The sequence below is a fragment of the Heterodontus francisci genome, chromosome 6 (assembly GCF_036365525.1).
Source record: "Heterodontus francisci isolate sHetFra1 chromosome 6, sHetFra1.hap1, whole genome shotgun sequence".
In the NCBI taxonomy this organism is placed as follows: Eukaryota; Metazoa; Chordata; class Chondrichthyes; order Heterodontiformes; family Heterodontidae; genus Heterodontus; species Heterodontus francisci.
The window spans coordinates 12,310,728-12,331,935 of record NC_090376.1 but is presented as its reverse complement, the minus strand read 5'-3'; the positions used below and the strand labels follow the sequence as shown (position 1 = coordinate 12,331,935).

General features: G+C 47.0%; 1 protein-coding gene across 4 annotated transcripts in view; it reads left to right on the top strand.

The window, feature by feature from the left end:
* Positions 1-21,208, top strand: part of LOC137371138 (steryl-sulfatase-like) — a 132,295-nt gene that overhangs the window by 53,371 nt on the left and 57,716 nt on the right. For all 4 annotated transcript variants that reach the window (XM_068033139.1, XM_068033136.1, XM_068033137.1 and 1 more), the window contains one exon: positions 6,493-6,916. In XM_068033139.1, coding sequence (XP_067889240.1) covers positions 6,493-6,916 — 424 coding nt within the window. The remainder of the gene's footprint in view (positions 1-6,492; positions 6,917-21,208) is intronic.

Below are 21,208 nucleotides of genomic sequence, written 5' to 3'. Positions count from 1 at the left end.
GACGTTCCCCACTATGCTGAGCAGGGAGATTCCACGTTAGTTGTTGCAGTCACCGCGATCACCCTAGTTCCTATAGAGGGTGATGATATTGACATCGTGCATGTCCTGTGGTACTGCTCCCTCGTCCCAGCACAGGCAAAGCAGTTCGTACAGTGCTGGAAGTATACCAGGCTTGGCATTCTTGATTATTTCAGGGGTAATGCCTTCCTTCCCAGGGGCTTTTCCGCTGGCTAGAGAATCAATGGCATCACCTGAGTTCCGATTTTGTTGGCTGTACATCCAGCTCATCCATGACTGGCAGAGACTGGGCTGCATTGAGGGCGGTCTCAGTGACAACATTTTCCCTAGAGTACAGTTCTAGGTAGTGCGCCACCCAGCGGTCCATTTGCTTGCGTTGGTCAGTGATTGTGTCCCCTGATTTAGATTTGAGGGGGGCGATCTTCTTGATGGTTGGCCCAAAAGCTCTCTTAATGCCATCATACATTCCTCTGATGTTTCTGGTGTCAGTGGCCAGCTGAATATGACTGCATAGGTGTTTCCAGTAGTCATTTGCGCAGTGCCTGGCTGTTCTTTTGTGCAGCGCTTCTGGCTGCTTTAAGTGCTATGGATGTTAATGCGCTGGGGGCTTGTAGTTCAGCAATGCAATGCGCTTAGTGGCTATGATAGGTTCCAGCTCTTCGAAGTGAGATTGAAACCAGTCTGCATTCTGCTTCACAGGTTTGCCATAGGTGGTCATTGCTGAGTCATAGATGGCGTCTCTGATGTGGGCCCACTTGATCTCCGTATCCCCTGTCGGAGTGTTTTGAAGGGGTTTTTCAAGTGAATTTAGAAACTTATGTAACAGCTGTGGATGAGAGATTCTGCTACAGTTGCTGCGTGGGCAGCCCTGCTGCTTGGAGTAACGCAACTTTGGTTTGAGTCTCACCTTGCTGCACACCAGGGAGTGGTCGGTGTCGCAGTCCGCACTGTGGAAGCTACACGTGATTTGAATGCTGTTTAAAGAGGCTCGCCTTGTGACAATGAGGTCCAGCTGGTGCCAATGACGTGATCTTGGGTGCCTCCAAGAAACCTGATGACGGGGTTTATTGTGAAAGAACGAGTTGGTGATGCAGAGGTTGTGATGGGTACACAACTCAAGCAGTCTCTGTCCATTCTCATTCATCCTTCCAATGCCATAGCGCCCAAGGCAGGAGAGTCATGAGTCATGGTCGGCCCCAACCCTGGCATTAAAGTCCCCCAGCAGGAAAAGATGTTCGGTATTGGGGATGTTACTAATGATATTATGGAGTTCCTCGTGGAACTGGTCTTTAGCTTCAGGTGGGGAGCAGCGTGTTGGAGCATAGATGCTGAGTACGTGTACTGGACCGGAGGCGGTTCAGTTGGATGGACAGTGTGCGTTCCGAGCCATTTGAAGGTGGCTCTATCATACGGAGCAAAGAATTTCTGATGGCGAAGCCCACTCCATACTGTCTTGGTTCTTCAGGATCCCCACCCTGCCAGAAGAAGGTGTAGTCTTGCTCTCTTAGAGATCTGCTCGCAGGGAGGCATGTCTCCTGAAGTGCTGCAATGTCCACATTGAGTCTACTGAGCTCGTTGTTAATGATGGCAGTCTTCCGAGAATCGTTGATTTGTGTAAGGTCTTCCGACAGGCCAGGACACATTGTTCTGACGTTCCAGCTTGCAAAACGAAGGGCTGGTACCTTTTTTTTTGTCATGCTGTTAGGTGCGATGTTACAGTCCACTTGTTGGGCAATGACCCTGAGCTCCAGCACCCATTGAAGCAGGTGGACTGTGGCAGGACAGAACTTTACTGACCGGAACCTGTCCAGTTTGAGTCGGGCGGTAGCTATGCAATGACCTCTCCCACCAACAAAGGCAACCTGTGGTGCCCAATCTCTATGCCAATTGAGCTGGACTTGTAACCCGTAATTGCTGCCTTCCATATTGTTTTGGTCGCTGTGAGACGACTATGGAGTGACCTCTCCATGGCGCATGCCTGGGCGGATGTATGGAGGTTGTGAGTTGCCCAAGCGTCAAAACCCCCCTCTCTGCCTTCCTGGTGGGGTCCAAAGGAGCACAGAGCACGACGTTTAGCACCAGTATGGCTGCAGGAACTGCCGGAAACATGCCAAAGGTGACACGACCGCCTTCGGGCTTGAGCTTTACGAGGTCAGTCTTTCACTAGTTCCATTTCTTCTATTTGGAGAACTGCAGGTCACAGATGTAAGTGACTGAAACACTGAATGTGCTACTTCCGCTGGCTTGTCTTGTCTATCCAGCTTTTTCTTTAGGATCTCGATTCCTGCAAGCCCTGTCTATCTAAAGATACTGTGACAGTTGGGGAAAGAAAACCAAGAAAATGTTCCATTGGTGCTTCCATAGACTGTTTGACAGTCTAACAGGATGCTGAGGCCCACAACTTCTAAATGTGATTCCAAAATAGTGGCCAGCCAACATCAGCGAGAGGAAAAATATGTAAAGGAAGTGTTGTAAATGAAAATATCACTAGAGATTGCACTGGCAATTTGTGATTTAATTATGGCATGTAGACTGTTCTAAATGTACCACATAGACATTGGGATAACATTTCAACTCTGTGCCCTGACATAAAACTGACATTGTCAATTGGCCACCCATTGGGTAAAACATGGCGAACGGAAAAGCCTTGACGAGGAATGTGTTTGGACGATGTGGACGGCTTATTGGGAATAAAGGTGCCCCCGAACATGAAAAAGCCACAACCCGGCCCCAGTTGACTCCATCATGGAACAGCTCCTTGGCCACAGCTTCAAAGCGCCCGCGGGCAGTGTCCGGCTCAAAGCGCATCTGCAGCACGATGTCAGCACATTCCTGCTGGTACTGGCGCTCGAAGCTGTCGCCCACCTCCCGGAGGATGCAGTGAGCTTTCTCGGCGGTGATGGTGGGAGCTGATGAAATGTTTTATTACCTGTGTTTTTTCCCCGCTCCCCCTTGCACCATCTTCCCTCCACCCCTCCCCCTCGCATCCCCTCCTCCCACCTCCCACAGGCATCCACCTATCCCTGAGCAGGGGCCCAAACAACCCCACTGCCTTGTGGCCATCTCTGGAGAGACCAAGGCTAAGGGAGTAAACCCTAACAGAAAATCTGGAGCGAAACCCCGAAGGCAGTCATTTAAAGAAGTACAGCAGCAATAAAGATACTAATTTGACGCAAATGTTTTGCTGACCTCTGCTAGTCTGTAATATTTTCCAGTTCTGACGATAGGTCATCTAACTGAAATGTTAACTTTGTTACCCTCTCCACAGATGTTGCCTGTCCTGCTTAGTATTTCCAGCATTTTCTGTTCATATTAGGCATTACATTTCTTTGCTAATTGTACCTCAGTGATAAATATTTTTAAGCCAGCCAGTAGTGTTTGGCAGATGGAGTGCATCTACTGCATTCTCCAAGTTATCACCTAGAGGCCTGGGCCATTTTTGCCATCTTGTTGGCCAGCACTCTAAAGCTACGTGCCAGTTGGGAAGAGTGGGGAAATTGGTGGTGGGGAGGGAAGGAAACGATCAGTGATGGGGTGGAGTTCGAGCCACGCACAGATTGGCAGTAAGCAGGGACTAGTATTGTGGGGCACGAGAAAATAAATGTTCAAAATATTTTGTGCCGTGTTTTCTTTTTGAATGGCCTCTAGCGGTTCCTTTTGAGGGCAGCTATTTCGCTTGCACAATGTTGGTACAAGTACCACAAATTGACATTCAGCATTCTATGTACATTACAGAACCCCTATTTGTGGTGGTTTTATTGCTGCTATGAAGCAGCAGGCTAGGCCTTCTTTGTCCTATAGAGCTACTCTTTATCAGTTGAGACGTATGGTAAGATGCATGAGCAAGTAGATGAGGCAAACAGTATAGATGCATTTAAGGGGAATCTAGATAAGTACATGAGTGAAAATAAAATGGAAAGATATGCTAGAAATTTGGAATTCTCTTCCTCAAAAGGCAGTGGAAGCAGAGTCTTTGAATATTTTAAGGCAGAGGTAGATAGATATGTGATGAGCAAGGGGGTGGGAGGTTAACGGGGGTTGGTGGAAATGTGGAGTAATCCATTCAGCCATGAACTTATTGAATGGCGGAGCAGGTTGGAAGGGCCGAGTGGCCTACTGCTCGTAATTCATATGTACATATGGAACTCTACATTGCCACTAAAACGAGCTCATCAACACACATGGAGGAGGAGGCATGTGTTGAGGTCGGTTCCATTATTGGCAGAATTTTTTTTTTTTGTTGAAGAAACTTTACACTGCAATTAGAGAAAGTACTGCTGAGCTTTCCTTGAGAAGGTGAAATTGTGTCGATAGCAAGAGGCCTGTAGAAGATGGCAGACTTAGTGAGCCAACTTCCACATTGTACCTTTCTTTTTCTAATGAATCTAAAGGTTTTTTTTTTCGACAAGCTGAATCACATAGAATTTACAGCACAGAAGCACGCCATTCATCCCAGCTGGTCCATGCTGGAGTTTATACTCCACATGAACCTCCTCCAACTCTCCTTCATCTAATCCTATCAACATAGCCTTCTACAAAAGCAAAGTACTGCAGATGTTAGAAATCTGAAATGAAAACAGAAAATTCTCAATACTTAGCAGGTCTGACCTTTCATCATAAACCTGAAACATTAACTCTATTTCTTTCTCCACAGATGCTGCCAGACCTACTGAGTATTTCTAGCATATCCTTCCATTTTGTTTTTAGTCATGTACTTATCTAGATTCCCCTTAAATGTGTCCATACTATTCGACTCATCTACTTGTGGTAGCAAGTTCCACGTTCTAACCACACTTTTTGAGAAAAGAAGTTTGCTGTTCTGAGTGATCTAATTGAGGTGTTTCAAATGGTGATCGGGTAGATACAGAGAAACTATTTCCTCTTGTGGGGAAATCAAGAACATGGGGATAAAATCTTAAAGTTGGAGCCAGGCCATTCAGGAAAGAAATTAGGCAACGTTTTTTCTCATAGAAGGTAGTAGAAATCTGGAATTCTCTTCCTCCAAAAGGCTGTGCATGGTGGAAGTCAATTGGAGCCTTGAAAACTGAGATGCACGTTTTTCTATTGGGTAAGGGTATCAAGGGATATGGATCAAAGGTGGGAATATCTAGGCTTTGGCTGATAAGTGGCAAGTAACATTCACGCTACACAAGTGCCAGGCAATGAACATCTCAAACAAGAGAGAATCTAACCATCTTCTCTACATTCAATGGCATTACAATTGCGAATCCCCCACTATCAACATCCTAGGCATTGCCATTGACCAGGAACTGAACTGGAGTAGCCATATAAGTACCGTGGCTACAAAAGCAGGTTAGAGGCTAGGAATTCTGCGATGAGTAACTCACTTCCTAACTCCCCAAAGCCTGTCCACCATCTACAAGACATAAGTAAGGCATGTGATGGAATACTCTCCAGTTGCCTGGATGGGTGCAACTCTAAACATTCAAGAAGCTCGACACCATCCAGGACAAAGCAGTCCGCTTGATTGGTACCCCAACAACAAACGTTCACTCCCTCCACCACCGATGCACAGTGGCAGCAGTGTGTACCATCTACAAGATGCACTGCAGCAACGCACCAAGGCTCCTTCGACAGCACCTTCCAAACCTGTGACCTCCACCACCTAGAAGGACAAGGGCAGTAGATTCAGTGGAACACCTCCACCTGCAAGTTCCACTCCAAGCCACACACCATCCTGACTTGGAACTATATCTCCATTCCTTCACTGTTGCTGGGTCAAAATCCTGGAACTTACTTGCTAACAGCACTGTTGGTGTACCTACCCCACATGCACTGCAGCAGTTCAAGAAGGCTACTCACCACCTTCTCAAGGGCAATTAGGGATGGGAAATACATGCTGTCCTAGCCAGTACGCCCACATCCCCACGAATGAGTAAAAAAAAAAATGGAGTTGAGGTGCAGATTAGTCGTGATCTAATTGAATGGTGGAGCAAGGTCAAGGAGCTGAATGAGCTACTTCTCTTCTTTAGGTGTTAGCTATGACTCGGTTGGTAGCATTCTTGCTTCCAAGTCAGAAGGTCATTGGTTCAAGTCCCACTCCAAAGACTTGAGCCCATAGTTCAAGCTGACACTCGAGTGCAACTTGGAGAGAGTGCTGCAACTGTCGGTAGGGCCCTCTAATGGTTGACCTGTCACACCGAAGTCCCCAGCTGCCCTTTCAAATGGGTGTAAAAGATCCGATAGCACCATTTCCGAGAAGGTCAGTAGAGTTCTCCCTGGTGTGTTGACCAACATTTATCTCTTAACCAACATCGTTAAACCAGATTATGTTGTCATTGTGTGGAACCTTGCTATGCACAAATTGGCTGAGTTTCCGATATGGCAACAGTAACTGTGTTTTACAAAGTACTTCATTGGCTGTAATGCACTTTGGGATGCCCTGAGGTTGTGAAAGGCACTATATGAATGCAAGTTAATTTGTTCTTGTGTTTCTATGTTCTTGCTTTCTAGGGAAATGGCACCTTGGTTTAAATTGTGAATCTAGTGATGATCACTGTCACCATCCACTCCATCACGGTTTTGACTACTTTTATGGCCTTCCGTTGACCAATCTGCGCAACTGCAAGCCCAATGGAGGCAGTGTCATCATCGTCGGGGCTCGGAGTGCCATATATAGCACAGTCCAGGTTGTGGCTCTAGCCCTGTTCACACTGCTGCTGTTAGACTTCTTTCAGCTCGTGAAGATGCCTTGGAGAGCTCTGGGTTTCGTCTTTCTTGCTGTCGTACTACTGCTTGCTGCTGTTCTGCTTTTCTTCTCTCAATTTCGCAACCTCAACTGCATCCTGATGAGAAACAGGAAGGTCATTCAGCAGCCCTTTTCATTTGACAACCTGACGCAGAGGATGACCAGTGAAGCTACAAGTTTCATAGAACGGTAGGAGATGTGTTTCTACCCCATGTCATTATGCTTGATACATTGTGTTATTCCAGTTTACATCGCTGCATCAAAATTAGAATGATCGCTGCTGCTTATTGACCTTGGAAGAGGTACAGCGCAGTGTCACTGGAATGATTCTGGGCCTTAAGGGGTTACCTCTTTCGTTTCATTGTGATGAAAATCATGCCGGTTCTACGACTGACAGGTAATTCCTTCATCTAGACGATGAAAGTAAAAAATGCCCTGTGCAGTTTCTAAGGACGGTCACTGGATAATCATCAGGAGCTGTCATCCCACCTCCAGACCCGACTATTCCAAAGCTCTCCTGGCCAGCCTCCAACCTTGTGCCCACCCTCCCTAAACTTGAGCTCGTCCAAAACTCTGCTGCCCGTATTGTAACTCACACCAAGTCCCACTCATCCATCACTCCCGTGCTCTACATTGCCTCCCAGTCCTGCAACACCTCAATTTTTAAAACTCTTATCCTGGTGTTCAAATCCCTTTGTGGCCTTGTTGGATCCCATCAGTTACAAAGCGAGACGAAGTCCAACCGTAACTTTTAGAAACTTTATTGCAGTACGTGATTGTTACATTGCAAGGATACAAAAAGAACAAAAAGCAAAACAAAAGAACATGTGCTCGCTACAGCAAGCCTTTCTTATAGTTATTCAAACAAAACTAGTAACGCCCCCATCCCCGTTGTTTGAGTGGTTTGCAGACTTCTGATATCAGTGCATGATTGGTTCATTCGTCCCAGCATTTTATTTCAGTAGTTGCACATTTTCCACCCCCCCCCCCCCCGCCCCCCCGCCCCACCTTGAACTGTTAGGCTGATTATTAAACAATAGGCTACTATTAAGCTATCTGCAGCTGTCCTGTTAGCTTCAGCTTGTTATTTTTTATAAATTGGCTCCATAGCTCCAGTTAGTTTGTTAGTTGATTAGCTTACTTTTGATCTGTCCCCACAGGCCTCAACCCTCCTTCTCTCTGTAACCTCCTCCGGCCCTACAACCCTCCGAGATCTCTATGCTCCTCCAATTCTGGCCTCTTTCACAACCCAAGATTTTCATCACTCCACCATTGGCAGCCATGCGTACCACTGCCAAGGCCCTTAACTCTGGAATTTCCTCCCTAAACCTCTCTGTCTCTCTCCTCCTTTAAGCATTCCATAAAACCTACCTCTTTGACCAAGCTTTTGATCACCTGTCCCAATATCTCCTTGTGTGACTCAATGACAAATTTCATTTGATAACTTGGGATATATTACTAAATTAAAGGCACTATATAAATGCAAGTTATTGTTTGTTGTGTGCTTTGTTTTTTTTTCTCTCTGCTCCATACACAGGGACAAATTTCCCAACTGAGCTGACCTGTGCTGAAACCCAGGCCTTTATTAATGGCCCCTTTATAAAGCACAGAGAGTGGCTTGCACTGGTCAAGGTTTGGATTCAGTGGGTTGTTTTTGGAAGACAAAGTTCCTGTTAATGTACTTTGAGGCAAATCACTTCACAAATATCAGAAAAAGATGACTCATTTTTGCAATCTAGTACTGGACTGTACCGATAATTCCCTATGCTGCATAGGGTTGTACAGAGTTGACATGGAGTCTAACTCTGAGCTAGTTACATTTATTTGGCTTTTATCTGAAATTATATAACCTTCGATCAATAAAGTGCAACTCCTGTCTTCAGCATTTCCCCTTCTCCCCAACCACCCACACATTCTCTAGGTTAAAAAACATAAAATATTGGAAGTAACAGATCTGAAAAGATAGGTTAACTTTTGGGGGAAGATTCTGTACTACTTAAACTTTGCTTGTTTCCTCCCTGTTGTGCCTGTGCTATCTTTCACTGCCTGTCACTTTCCTCTTTTTTGCATCTCTCTCTCTCTCTCTCTCTCTCTCTCTCTCTCGTTCTCTCGCTCTCTCGCTCTCTCGTTCTCTCGCTCTCTCGTTCTCTCGCTCTCTCGTTCTCTCGCTCTCTCGTTCTCTCGCTCTCTCGTTCTCTCGCTCTCTCGTTCTCTCGCTCTCTCGTTCTCTCTCTCGTTCTCTCTCTCGTTCTCTCTCTCGTTCTCTCTCTCGTTCTCTCTCTCGTTCTCTCTCTCGTTCTCTCTCTCGTTCTCTCTCTCGTTCTCTCTCTCGTTCTCTCTCTCGTTCTCTCTCTCGTTCTCTCTCTCGTTCGCTCTCTCTCTCGTTCGCTCTCTCTCTCGTTCGCTCTCTCTCTCGTTCGCTCTCTCTCTCGTTCGCTCTCTCTCTCGTTCGCTCTCTCTCTCGTTCGCTCTCTCTCTCGTTCGCTCTCTCTCTCGTTCGCTCTCTCTCTCTCTCGTTCGCTCTCTCTCTCTCTCGTTCGCTCTCTCTCTCTCTCGTTCGCTCTCTCTCTCTCTCGTTCGCTCTCTCTCTCTCTCGTTCGCTCTCTCTCTCTCTCGTTCGCTCTCTCTCTCTCTCGTTCGCTCTCTCTCTCTCTCGTTCGCTCTCTCTCTCTCTCGTTCGCTCTCTCTCTCTCTCGTTCGCTCTCTCTCTCTCTCGTTCGCTCTCTCTCTCTCTCGTTCGCTCTCTCTCTCTCTCGTTCGCTCTCTCTCTCTCTCGTTCGCTCTCTCTCTCTCTCGTTCGCTCTCTCTCTCTCTCGTTCGCTCTCTCTCTCTCTCGTTCGCTCTCTCTCTCTCTCGTTCGCTCTCTCTCTCTCTCGTTCGCTCTCTCTCTCTCTCGTTCGCTCTCTCTCTCTCTCGTTCGCTCTCTCTCTCTCTCGTTCGCTCTCTCTCTCTCTCGTTCGCTCTCTCTCTCTCTCGTTCGCTCTCTCTCTCTCTCGTTCGCTCTCTCTCTCTCTCGTTCGCTCTCTCTCTCTCTCGTTCGCTCTCTCTCTCTCTCGTTCGCTCTCTCTCTCTCTCGTTCGCTCTCTCTCTCTCTCGTTCGCTCTCTCTCTCTCTCGTTCGCTCTCTCTCTCTCTCGTTCGCTCTCTCTCTCTCTCGTTCGCTCTCTCTCTCTCTCGTTCGCTCTCTCTCTCTCTCGTTCGCTCTCTCTCTCTCTCGTTCGCTCTCTCTCTCTCTCGTTCGCTCTCTCTCTCTCTCGTTCGCTCTCTCTCTCTCTCGTTCGCTCTCTCTCTCTCTCGTTCGCTCTCTCTCTCTCTCGTTCGCTCTCTCTCTCTCTCGTTCGCTCTCTCTCTCTCTCGTTCGCTCTCTCTCTCTCTCGTTCGCTCTCTCTCTCTCTCGTTCGCTCTCTCTCTCTCTCGTTCGCTCTCTCTCTCTCTCGTTCGCTCTCTCTCTCTCTCGTTCGCTCTCTCTCTCTCTCGTTCGCTCTCTCTCTCTCTCGTTCGCTCTCTCTCTCTCTCGTTCGCTCTCGCTCTCTCTCGTTCGCTCTCGCTCTCGCTCTCGCTCTCGCTCTCGCTCTCGCTCTCGCTCTCGCTCTCGTTCTCGTTCTCGTTCGCTCTCTCTCTCTCTCTCTCTCTCGTTCGCTCTCTCTCTCTCTCTCTCTCTCGTTCGCTCTCTCTGTTGCTGTCTTATCCTTATTTCGTATAAGATAAAAAGGTTACTTCTATTCATATTTTGTCTTAAATTCAGCACGTATTTCAGAGAGAGCGAGCTAAGCATCTGTTACTTTGTCAATTTAAGATTACTTTTATCTTAATTTGAACGAAGCTGCCACTGATTACACAAGGAATGACTGACAATACAACCTCAACTTGGAGAGCGGAACTCAAGACCTCGGCATGATCAGATCCTCGATCCTGGGAGCTGATCTGACACATCAACTTCCCTTCCTTTTTTACTGGTGTTTCTTGACATTCCTTGGCATGTCTTCAAAATCTGCTTCTGGACACAAATCTTAACTTAAGTGTCATGCCGCCATTACAGCTCATCTCTGCTTTCATGTCTACATCGTAACAAGCTTATATTAAGAAAGAGATGGATTAAAGTCTTCTGTAGTCATTGGTTTGTCCAATCTACTCAAGTGGTGTCAATTTAAAGACATTACTTCACCACAGCTGTTGGTTTTTTTTTTAATTCATTCATGGGATGTGGGTGTCACTGGCCAGGCCAGCATTTATTGCCCGTCCCTAATTGCCCTTGAGAAGGTGGTGGTGAGCTGCCTTCTTGAATCGCTGCAGTCCATTTGGGGTAGCTATACCCACAGTGCTGTTAGGAAGGGAGTTCCAGGATTTTGACCCAGCGACAGTGAAGGAATGGCGATATAGTTCCAAATCAGGATGGTGCGTGACTTGGAGGGGAACTTGCAGGTGGTGGTGGTCCCATGTATTTGCTGCCCTTGTCCTTCTTGTTGGTAGAGGTCGTGGGTTTGGAAGGTGCTGTCAAAGGAGCTTTGGTACATTGCTACAGTGCATCTTGAAGATAGTACACACTGCTGCCACTGTGCGTTGGTGGTGGAGGGAGTGAATGTTTACAGATGGGGTGCCAATCAAGTAAATAGTCCAACTCGGGAAGGGGCCATACTGGACCTGGTGTTGGGGAATGAGCTCGGCCAGGTGGTTGAAGTTTCAGTAGGGGACTACTTTGGGAATAGTGATCACAATTCCGTAAGTTTTAGAATACTCATGGACAAAGATGAGAGTGGTCCTAAAGGAAGAGTGCTAAATTGGGGGAAGGCCAACTATACCAAAATTCGGCAGGAGCTGGGGAATGTAGATTGGGAGCAGCTGTTTGAAAGTAAATCCACGTGTGATATGTGGGAGGCTTTTAAAGAGAGGTTGATTAGCGTGCAGGAGAGTCATGTTCCTGTGAAAATGAAGGATAGAAGTGGCAAGATTAGGGAACCATGGATGACAGGTGAAATTGTGAGACTAGCTAAGAGGAAAAAGGAAGCATACATAAGGTCTAGGCGGCTGAAGAAAGACGAAGCTTTGAAAGAATATCGGGATTGTAGGCGCAATCTGTAACGAGGAATTAAGAGGGCTAAAATGGGTCATGAAATATCTTTAGCAAACAGGGTTAAGGAAAATCCCAAAGCCTTTTATTCATATATAAGGAGCAAGAGGGTAACTAGAGAAAGGATTGGCCCACTCAAGGACAAAGGAGGAAAGTTATGCGTGGAGTCAGAGAAAATGGGTGAGATTCTAAACGTGTATTTTGCATCGGTATTCACCGAGGAGAGGGACATGACGGATGTTCAGGTTAGGGACAGATGTTTGATTACTCTAGGTCAAGTCGGCATAAGGAGGGAGGAAGTGTTGGGTATTCTAAAAGGCATTAAGGTGGACAAGTCCCCAGGTCCGGATGGGATCTATCCCAGGTTACTGTGGGAAGCGAGAGAGGAAATAGCTGGGGCCTTAACAGATATCTTTGCAACATCCTTAAACACTGGTGAGGTCCCGGAGGACTGGAGAATTGCTAATGTTGTCCCCTTGTTTATGAAGGGTAGCAGGGATAATCCAGGTAATTATAGACCGGTGAGCCTGACGTCAGTGGTAGGGAAGCTGCTGGAGAAGATACTGAGGGATGGGATCTATTCCCATTTGGAAGAAAATGGGCTTATCAGTGATAGGCAACATGGTTTTGTGCAGGGAAGGTCATGTCTTACCAACTTAATAGAATTCTTTGAGGAAGTGACGAAGTTGATTGATGAGGGAAGGGCTGTAGATGTCATATACATGGACTTCAGTAAGGCGTTTGATAAGGTTCCCCATGGTAGGCTGATGGAGAAAGTGAAGGCACATGGGGTCCAAGGTGTACTAGCTAGATGGATAAAGAACAGGCTGGGCAACAGGAGATAGAGAGTAGCAGTGGAAGGGAGTTTCTCAAAATGGAGACGTGTAACCAGTGGTGTTCCACAGGGATCCGTGCTGGGACCACTGTTTGTGATATACATAAATGATTTGGAGGAAAGTATAGGTGGTCTGATTAGCAAGTTTGCAGACGACACTAAGATTGGTGGAGTAGCAGATACTGAAGGGGACTGTCAGAGAATACAGCAGAATATAGATAGATTGGAGAGTTGGGCAGAGAAATGGCAGATGGAGTTCAATCAGGGCAAATGCGAGGTGATGCATTTTGGAAGATCCAATTCAAGAGTGAAATACACAGTAAATGGAAAAGTCCTGGGGAAAATTGATGTACAGAGAGATTTGGGTGTTCAGGTCCATTGTTCCCTGAAGGTGGCAACGCAGGTCAATAGAGTGGTCAAGAAGGCATACGGCATGCTTTCCTTCATCGGACGGGGTATTGAGTACAAGGGTTGGCAGGTCATGTTACAGTTGTATAAGACTTTGGTTCGGCCACATTTGGAATACTGCGTGCAGTTCTGGTCGCCACATTACCAAAAGGATGTGGATGCTTTGGAGAGGGTGCAGAGGAGGTTCACCAGGATGTTGCCTGGTATGGAGGGCGCTAGCTATGAAGAGAGGTTGAGTAGATTAGGATTATTTTCATTAGAAAGACTGAGGTTGAGGGGGGACCTGATTGAGGTGTACAAAATCATGAGAGGTACAGACAGGGTGGATAGCAAGAAGCTTTTTCCCAGAGTGGGGGATTCAATTACTAGGGGTCACGAGTTCAAAGTGAGAGGAGAAAAGTTTAGGGGGGATATGCGTGGAAAGTTCTTTACACAGAGGGTGGTGGGTGCCTGGAATGCGTTGCCAGCGGAGGTGTTGGATGCGGGCACGATAGCGTCTTTTAAGATGTATCTAGACAGATACATGAATGGGCAGGAAGCAAAGAGATACAGACCCTTAGAAAATAGGCGAAATGTTTAGATAGAGGATCTGGATCGGCGCAGGCTTGGAGGGCCGAACGGCTTGTTCCTGTGCTGTAATTTTCTTTGATTTGTTCTTTGTTCAAGTGGGCTGCTTTGTCCTGGATGGTGTTGAGCTTCCTGAGTGTTGTTGGAGCTGCAGCCATCCAGGCAAGTGGAGAGTATTCCATCACACTCCTGACTTGTGCCTTTGAGATGGTGGACAGGCTTTGGGGAGTCAGGAGGTGAGTTACTCGCTGCAGGCTTCCGAGCCTCTGACCTGCTCTTGTAGCCACGGTATTTATATGGCTACTCCAGTTCAGTTTCTGGTCAATGGTAGCCCCTTGGATGTTGATAGTGGGGGATTCAGCGATGGTAATGCCATTGAATGTCAAGGGGAGATGGTTAGATTCTCTCGTTGGAGATGGTCATTGCCTGGCACTTGTGTGGCGCGAATATGACTTGCTACATCTCAGCCCAAGCCTGGATATTGTACAGGTCTTGCTGCATTTCTACATGGACTGCTTCAGTATCTGAGGAGACACGAATGGTGCTGAACATTGTGCAATCATCAGCAACAATCCCACTTCTGACCTTTTTATTGAAGGAAGGTCATTGAAGCAGCTGAAGATGGTTGGGCCTCGGACACTACCCTGAGGAACTCCTGCAGTGATATCCTGGAGCTCAGATGATTGACCTCCAACAACCACAACCATCTTCCTTTGCGCTAGGTATGACTCCAGCCAGTGGAGGGTTTTCCCCCGATTCCCATTGACCTCAGTTTTGCTAGGGCTCCTTTATGCCATACTCAGTCAAATGTTGCCTTGACGTCAAGGGCAGTCACTCACCTCACCTCACCTCTGGAGTTCAGCTCTTTTGTCCATGTTTGAACCAAGGCTGTAATGAGGTCAGGAGCTAAGTGGCCCTGGCGGAACCCAAACTGAGCGTCACTGAGCAGGTTATTGCTAAGCAAGTGCTGCTTGATGGCACTGTTGATGACACCTTCCATCACTTTACTGATGATTGAGAGTAGACTGATGGGGCGGTAATTGGCCGGGTTGGACTTGTCCTGCTTTTTGTGTACAGGACATAACTGGACAATTTTCCACATTGCAGGGTAGATGCCAGTGTTGTAGCTGTACTGGAGCAGCTTGGCTAGGGGCGCGACAAGTTCTGGAGCACAGGTCTTCAGTACTATTGTCGGAATATTGTCAGGGCCCATAGCTTTTGCAGTATCCAGTGCCTTCAGTCGTTTCTTGATATCACACGGAGTGAATTGAATTGGCTGAAGTCTGGCTTCTGTGATGCTGGGGACTTCAGGAGGAGGCCGAGATGGATCATCAACTCAGCACTTCTGGCCGAAGATTATTGCAAATGCTTCAGCCTTATCTTTCGCACTGATGTGCTGGGCTCCCCCATCATTGAGGATGGGGATATTTGTGGAGCCACCTCCTCCAGTTAGTTGTTTAATTGTCCACCACTATTCACGGCTGCATGTGGCAGGACTGCAGAGCTTTGATCTGATCTGTTGGTTATGGGATCACTTAGCTCTATCGCATGCTGCTTATGCAGTTTGGCACGCAGATAGATTCAGGCTACTAGGCTAGATGGGATTGAGGTTCACAAGGAGGAGGCGTTATCAATTTTGCAAAGTGTGAAAATAGATAAGTCCCCTGGGCCAGATGGGATTTATCCTAGGATTCTCTGGGAAGCTCAGGAGGAGATTGCAGAGCCTTTGTCCTTGATCTTTATGTCGTCATTGTTGACAGGAATAGTGCCGGAAGACTGGAGGATAGCAAATGTTGTCCCCTTGTTCAAGAAGGGGAGTAGAGACAGCACTGGTAATTATAGACCTGTGAGCCTTACTTCGGTTGTGGGTAAAATGTTGGAAAAGGTTATAAGAGACAGGATTTATAATCATCTTGAAAAGAATAAGTTCATTAGCGATAGTCAGCACGGTTTTGTGATGGGTAGGTCGTGCCTCACAAACCTTATTGAGTTTTTCGAGAAGGTGACCAAACAGGTGGATGAGGGTAAAGCAGTGGATGTGGTGTATATGGATTTCAGTAAGGCGTTTGATGAGGTTCCCCATGGTAGGCTATTGCAGAAAATACGGAAGTATGGGGTTGAAGGTGATTTAGAGCTTTGGATCAGAAATTGGCTAGCTGAAAGAAGACAGAGGGTGGTGGTTGATGGCAAATGTTCATCCTGGAGTTTAGTTACAAGTGGTGTACCGCAAGGATCTGTATTGGGGCCACTGCTGTTTGTCATTTTTATAAATGACCTGGAAGAGGGTGTAGAAGGGTGGGTTAGTAAATTTGCGGATGACACTAAGGTCGGTGGAGTTGTGGATAGTGCCGAAGGATGTTGTACAGAGGGACATAGATAGGCTGCAGAGCTGGGCTGAGAGATGGCAAATGGAGTTTAATGCGGAAAAGTGCGAGGTGATTCACTTTGGAAGGAGTAACAGGAAGGCAGAGTACTGGGCTAATGGGAAGATTCTTGGTAGTGTAGATGAACAGAGAGATCTTGGTCTCCAGGTGCATAAATCCCTGAAGGTTGCTACCCAGGTTAATAGGGCTGTTAAGAAGGCATATGGTGTGTTAGCTTTTATTAGTAGGGGGATCGAGTTTCGGAGCCACGAGGTCATGCTGCAGCTGTACAAAACTCTGGTGAGGCCGCACCTGGAGTATTGCGTGCAGTTCTGGTCACTGCATTATAGGAAGGATGTGGAAGCTATGGAAAGGGTGCAGAGGAGATTTACTAGGATGTTGCCTGGTATGGAGGGAAGGTCTTACGAGGAAAGGCTGAGGGACTTGAGGTTGTTTTCGTTAGAGAGAAGGAGGAGGAGAGGTGACTTAATAGAGGCATATAAGATAATCAGAGGGTTAGATAGGGTGGATAGTGAGAGTCTTTTTCCTCGGATGGTGATGGCAAACACGAGGGGACATAGCTTTAAGTTGAGGGGTGATAGATATAGGACAGATGTCAGAGGTAGTTTCTTTACTCCGAGTAGTAGGGGCGTGGAACGCCCTGCCTGCAACAGTAGTAGGCTCTCCAACTTTAAGGGCATTTAAGTGGTCATTGGATAGACATATGGATGAAAATGGAATAGTGTAGGTCAGATGGTTTCACAGGTCGGCGCAGCATCGAGGGCCGAAGGGCCTGTACTGCGCTGTAATGTTCTAATTTCTAATAGTCCTCTGTTGTAGCTTCACCAGTTTGGCACCTCATTTTGAGGTATGCCTCGTGCTGCTCCTGGCATGCCTTCCTGAACACTTAATTGAACCAGGGTTGGTCTCCTGGCTTGATGGTAATGGTAGAGTGTGGGATATGCCGGGCCATGAGGTTACAGATTGTGGTTGAGTACAATTCTGCTGCTGCTGATGGCCCACAGTGCCTCATGGATGCCCAGTTTTGCATTGCTAGATCTGTTCGAAATCTATCCCATTTAGCACTGTGATTGTGCCACACAACACGATGGACTGTATCCTCAATGTGAAGGCAGGACTTTGTCTCCACAAGGATGGTGCGGTGGTCACTCCTACCAATACAGTCATGGACAGAAGCGTCTGCAGCAGGCAGATTGGTGAGGATGAGGTCAAGTATGTTTTTCCCTCGTGTTGGTTCCCCCACCATCTGCCGCAGACCCAGTCTAGCTTTAGGGCTCGGTCAGTAGTGATGCTACCGAGCCACTCTTGGTGATGGACATTGATGACAATGTAAATCACTGAACATGGTTCATTGTGGCAAGTAATGGATACGGTGGAGGCACTGGCGATGAGGGATGAGAATCATGAAGCTCAAGGGGGTAAATAGGCTATTCCTATTCCTGAGTACCCATAAGAACAGGAAGCTGGTGAGGGAACCATTGGTAAAGTCAAGCCTGGAGATATTGATGTATGCAAACTTCACAATGCAGCTGTGCACTGAGCAAACTGGATGGATAAAATGTGTGGAAAGCTCATTTAACAGACTCTTTTTGGATAAAATTTTCAGAGAATTCCCAGAATAAATGTTGCTCGAATGTCCGTGAAGTCTGGACAAAGTGTCCTAGAAAGTCTCCCGATGTGTCTCAGTGGTCCTCGTCACAGCTTCAGGACCAATGGGCATGAAATGTTGAGTATCCCTTTTAAAGAAAATAGGTATCTAAGCTGTATGCCAACGACAATGGCCCTGACGATGACCAGAAGGAAATGTGGCAACAGGGTAGGTGGTGGCATAGTGGTATTATCACTGGACTGGTAACCCAGAGACCCAGGGTATTGATCTGGAGACATGGGTTCGAATCCCACCACAGCAGAAGGTGGAATTTGAATTTAATTAATAAATCTGGAATTAAAAGCTAGTCTAATGATGGCCATGAAATCATTGTTGATTGTTGTAAAAACCCATCTGGTTCACTAATGTCCTTCAGGGAAGGAAATCTGCTGTCCTTACCTGGTCTGGCCTGCATGTGACTCCAGACCCACAGCAATGTGGTTAACTCTTGCATGCCCTCTGAAATGGCCTAGCAAGCCACTCAGTTGTACCTAACTGCTACGAAGTCAATAAAAAGGAATGAAACCGGACGGACCACCCGGCATCAACCGAGGCACCAGAAACGACAAGGGCAAGCACAGCCCCGTCGACCCTGCAAAGTCCTCCATACTAACATCTGGGGGCTTGTGCCAAAGTTGGGAGAGCTGTCCCACAGCCTCGTCAAACAACAGCATGACTTTTTTTAAATTTATTCATGGGATGTGGGCGTCACTGGCTATGCCAACATTTATTGCCCATCCCTAATTGCCCTCGAGAAGGTGGTGGTGAGCTGCCTTCTTGAACCGCTGCAATCCATTTGGGGTAGGTAGACCCACAGTGCTGTGAGGAAGGGAGTTCCATAGTCATACTCACAGAATCATACCTTACAGACAATGTCCCAGACACTTTCATCACCATCCCTGGGTATGTCCTGGCCCACCGGCAGGACAGACTCGCCAGAGGTGGTGGCACAGTGGTATACAGTAGGGAGGGAGTTGCCCTGGGAGTCCTCAACATTGACTCTGGACCCCATGAAGTCTCATGGCATCAGGTCAAATATGGGCAAGGTAACCTCCTACTGATTATCACCTACCGCCCTCCCTCAGCTGATGCCTCAGTACTCCTCCATGTTGAGCACCACTTGGAGGAAGCACTGAGGGTGGCAAGGGCACAAAATGTACTCTGGGTGGGGGACTTCAATGTCTCTGCTCTCTGAAGTCTCAATGTTTTCTCATACTCTTGTGACAAGAAGCATCTGCAAAACCCAGACAAGCAGTTCATCATGCTCACTGATGTGACTGAAGGACCATATTTCCTTCATTCTCTATCTATCTTTCTTTGCTTTCCCTGTGCTTGCAGCACCCCCACTCACAGCCTTGCTGTGCATTTTCAGCATCCTCTGTTTTTGTTTGATTGCTGTTTCTTTTTCTTGCATACAAGGGTTAGTGGCACATGACTGCTTATGCTTTGACCAGCATAGCCAGCTGTTGCCACATTCTTGCATCTAAAGAATAATCTTCTCCAAACTACAGAGGCATCGTTCCTCTGTTCTCTCTGATTATTGTAATGTAATCACAACTACACAAAGCATATTGGATCTCTGACTACAGCTGTTATCCAAGCCTGTTAGATTGGCTATGATGGAACATTTTAACTTCGAAGTTTTCTCCTGAATGCTTTGGCTTTCGCTGGTGTCCAATTCCTTAGGCAACACAAATAGGAGCAGGAGTGGACCATATGTCCCATCAAGCCTGTTCCACCATTCAAAACGACCTTGGCTGATCTTAGGATTCAACACCACTTTCCGCCCACTCGCCATGCCCCTTGATTTGCTGAGAGACCAAAAATCTGTCTATCCCGTCCTTGAATGTATTCAACAATGGAGAATCCACAACCTTCTGAGGTAGAGAATGCCAAAGATTCACAACCCTTTGAGTGAAGTAATTTCTCCTCATCTCAGTCCTAAATGATCAGTCCCTTATCCTGAGACCGTGTCCCCATGTTTTAGGTTCCACGACCAGCAGAAATAATCTCTATCTACCCTATCCAGCCCCTTTAGAATCTTCTGTTTCAATGGGATCACCTCTCATTCTTCTAAACTCCAGAGAATACAGGCGCAATTTACTTAGTTTCTTATCATAGGACAATCCCCTCATATCCAGGACAAATCTAGTGAACTTTCACTGCACTGCCTCCAATGCAAGTATATCCTTTATTAAATGGGGAGACCAAAACTGCGCACAGTATTCCAGACACGGTCTCACCAAAACCCTGTACAATTGTAGCAATACTTCCTTATTCCTTGCAATAAAGGCCAACATGCCAGTTGCCTTCCTAATTGCTTATTATACCTGTATGTTAACTTTCATGCTTTCCTGTACAAGCACACCCAAGTCTCTTTGAACATTGACACTTACAAGTTGCATACCTTGTAAAAAATATTCTGCTTTTCTATTCTTACGACCAAAGTGCACAACTTCACACTTCCCTACATTCTACTCCATCTGCCATCTTGTGGCCTTAGCTTGTCTATATCTACTTGGATTCTCTCTGTCCTCCCACAGCTTACCTTTGCACCTACCTTTGTATCATCAGCAACTTAGATACATTATTCTGTCTTTTCATCTAAGTGCCGTGCAGACCCCCACCTGCCAAGAATGAGGCATATTAATTTTGTCATATGACCATTGATTTTAAACTTGCTGGAGTGAAGAAATAACTTATTTGAAGATTGCCAGACACTGGGCTGGAATGACATTTGCATACTAGGAGACACTGCTTGTAGAGACAAAGGACTTTTCCCTGCTCCAATTAACCCAAATGGATTTTGATCACCAGACATTGAAGGTGTAAGGAAGTGCATTCCAGGGCCTGCTAAGAGAATACAATCCACAAAGCCAGTTCCTGAAGGTGTTCAAGGAGAAGGAAAACCAGGCGCCGCTGTCAATCCTCACAGTGGAGCTACTCTTTACACTGCCGTCACAATGCGACCAGGTGGTGACAATCCATCTCTATAACCCCTATGTTCCTGTCGTGGATGTACTCCCCTTCCTTGCCAGGTACGTCGAGGTGGCCGGCAGCAGCGCTGATGTCAAGGACCCATTTGGGATTTGGACCAGCAGGTGGCAGATCAAGGTGACCTTGAAGGTCAATACCAATGGAGCCATCATCCATCCTCCCTCTAACTTCGCTATCTGGGGAAGCCGAGGCTCCTTGGTCTCTGCGGGGCAGTCCACAGTTTGTCACACCTGTGGCAAATCTGGTCATGTGGCAGCCAACTGCAGCACAGAACGGAGATGATGAAGTTGCCTCCCCGCAGCAGAATACCTAGGCCGGAGGATCGGGAATCATTTCCCCCTGACCGGATTGATGGCCTGTGCGACCACTATCGTGACCATTGCCTGTAGGTGCTGAGGTGCTGTATTCCACAGTCCTGCAGAAACAGCAGGTCAGCTTTGACCTTGGTGAGGTAGTCCAACGTCGAAACACATCACATAGTCTGCAAGAAGGAAGGCCATCAGACCAAGGACTGTAAACAGAGTAAGTGCTGCAACCTGTGCAGTGGGCAGGCCACCTCTACAAAACCTGCCCCA